Source organism: Odontomachus brunneus, unplaced genomic scaffold (genome assembly GCF_010583005.1).
Source record: "Odontomachus brunneus isolate Ranch 3 - 2012 unplaced genomic scaffold, Obru_v1 Obru_scaffold_006, whole genome shotgun sequence".
Lineage (NCBI taxonomy): Eukaryota > Metazoa > Arthropoda > Insecta > Hymenoptera > Formicidae > Odontomachus > Odontomachus brunneus.
The window spans coordinates 1,221,176-1,223,667 of NW_022639456.1; the positions used below are offsets into that span (position 1 = coordinate 1,221,176).

The 2,492-nt window shown below is 39.1% G+C and overlaps 1 protein-coding gene across 1 annotated transcript in view; it reads right to left on the reverse strand.

Moving 5' to 3' along the window:
* Window positions 1-1,536: 1,536 nt before the first annotated feature.
* The window catches only part of LOC116851488 (fatty acid-binding protein 1, liver-like), a 2,188-nt gene continuing 1,232 nt past the window's right edge, over window positions 1,537-2,492 (reverse strand). The window contains exons 2-3 of the mRNA XM_032830940.1: window positions 1,998-2,102; window positions 1,537-1,876 (exon numbers count right to left, since the gene is read on the reverse strand). Of these exons, the coding sequence (XP_032686831.1) occupies window positions 1,820-1,876; window positions 1,998-2,102 (162 nt within the window). The 3' untranslated portion in view covers window positions 1,537-1,819. The remainder of the gene's footprint in view (window positions 1,877-1,997; window positions 2,103-2,492) is intronic.

Sequence of the window (2,492 nt, forward strand, 5' to 3'; positions counted from 1 at the left end):
GGGGGGGGGGGGAGAAATGAAGAAGAGGAAGCGTATTTATTCTTGTTTGTTCCTATTTTTAACGTTGAATTCATTGCGAGATATACAGGCAATGGCGGGAAGGATAGTACATCGAAAAGGTGGTGATTCTTGATGCAAAGATAACTCAAGGATGCTTTATTGGTAAAACTGCACGTTTATATGTCGCGTAAAAAAGAAGTGGTGTTCTCTTTCTTATGCTCGATTTATGCACAATTATGTGTTTAGTAATTTATTTTTGATGATATAACTTTTCACAGTTATTCTTAATTAGAGATGCTATTTTAATCATATATTTTAATAATTATATAATTATATATTTTATTTTCAAGATGAGTTTGCGCGACATCAGATTCTTGAAAATCATTCAAGCCCAAAGTAGAGAGATAAGACATCAGTTTTTACAATATTCAGTTTTTTTTATATTTCACTGCTTCAAATTTTTAGCTTGTTATTTCCTCACCTGGAATTATCCCGTTTTCGATCGTACCGACTCCGCCGCAGCTCCTGTATAGTTGGCTCGTAATCATGATAATAAGAATATAATTACTATTCATCAATGTACAGCACCCTTTATGGTTTAATGTGATACCTTACATATTATTAAATAAATCCAAACGATACGAGAAACGAAGAGAGAAGTTTATATATGTATATGAACACAGGAAGGGAAGGAAAGAGCGACGGGAAGCGCGGAATCCAAAGGTTCAGGGACAGAGAATGAATGCGATAAGGAGGAAAGCCGAGGCGAAATGATTTATATGCAGTTATACACCCTAGCTGTATAATTGTATACAATCCGTTTTTTCTCGGTAAGAGAGAGAGAGAAAGAAAGAAAGAAAAAAAGAAATGCGTACCGGTGAAGAACAAGTAGTAATATATCCAATTTTCTAGGACCATATTTTTCAACGCGATCGACGTTGGTGATCGCTGCGCGCGTGCTTATTACTAAGCTTCTTACTATGCACAGATCTTCGAATTGTTCTTTTCCTTCGTTTAACGCGCTTCGTAGTTCGATGTCGGATGCTTCCATTAGAGCACGTGGCCAGAGAAGCGATGCTCTCGATATGTATCGCGACGAGCTCGGTCGAAAATGAGTGATGTTTTTTATGTTGTTTTCTTTTCTTTTTCACCGACTTGACGTCTATCATTGGAGCTTGGCTGATGCGATTTTATTGAGGAGGAGGAGGGGAACGGCGATACAAACTGACGAGAGAGAGAGAGAGAGAGAGGGGAAGATGGCACGGCGGTCTCCGAGCGTGCTCTCGCAATGAAATCGGGGACGCGACTGTTGATGAATGTGTTTAATTGCGCGCGAGATAATAGCGAGCAGTCCTTCGTAGAGGGACGCGCGATTTCGCCTCGTTCTCGTATACACGCACAATATTCGACATAATATACATTATGCGGCTTCGTATCAGAGAGAGAGAGAGAGAGAGAAAAAGAAAAAGAGAGCATACTAGAGCTTAGCGGTTTTTACACGCGTGTTACGAATGCGTGGTATTCCGATTTCTTGTATACGCGTATTTGTCACCATTTATTTTTCTTTCTCAGAATTCATACTTAAATAAATGACATATTACGTTTGAACCGTGTGAACAAACGAACAAACACACTCAACGTCCGTCCTCCGTTATCCTCACCCCGCCTCCTCGACGTGTTGGGTATTTTCCGGGAAAGTGGACAGCTATGGTGCGTGATGTAGGAAATGTGTGAGAGAAAGAGAGAGCGTGTTTGTTTTTATATTTGTATCTCTTTAATTAAGCAAGGCGGTGTATTGTATTTAGTTAAATTAGAAACTTCACTGTCTTTTGTATATGCGCTTAGCTTTGACGTCGCTTTTGTTGGAGGATAGGTGCTGAAACAGAAGAGGGAGAAAAATCGTCGTTAAGCACGCGCACATTTCTCTATTGTAATGTTAATTATTGCAGCTTAATATACGCGCAGTGTCCACATACACACACAAAAGTCGTACTTACCACAACCATTCCGTCGGCCGTAAACTCGTAAACTCGAATCGCCTTGAGATCCGCGGTTAACGAGGTCTCGGTTCTGAAGTTGTCGCCTTCCCTCGTGGTGACGCTCTGTGACGAAAGATATGACTGTTAGATTTGTCGTACGAAGAAATTCAGATTTCAATATCGTATCAATATTTTTATCGTATTATGTCGTTTCAATATCAATCCATACTTTATCATTTCGCATGAGACGCGCGACAATGATCTTTGGGTATGATAATTTTTAATATTCTCGATCCGATATTAACGTCCCGCGTGCGCTTCAACGATCACCGGGTACCCCTATGCGCAAAGTAAAAAAGTAATATTCATTTCCGCTCACACACAGACGGCAAACTTGCAAATGAAGTGTCAAAGAAATTTAATCTTAATGTATGCGCGCATGTTGAGTTTATGCTGGATTATATATATATATATATATATATATATATATATATATATATATATATATATATA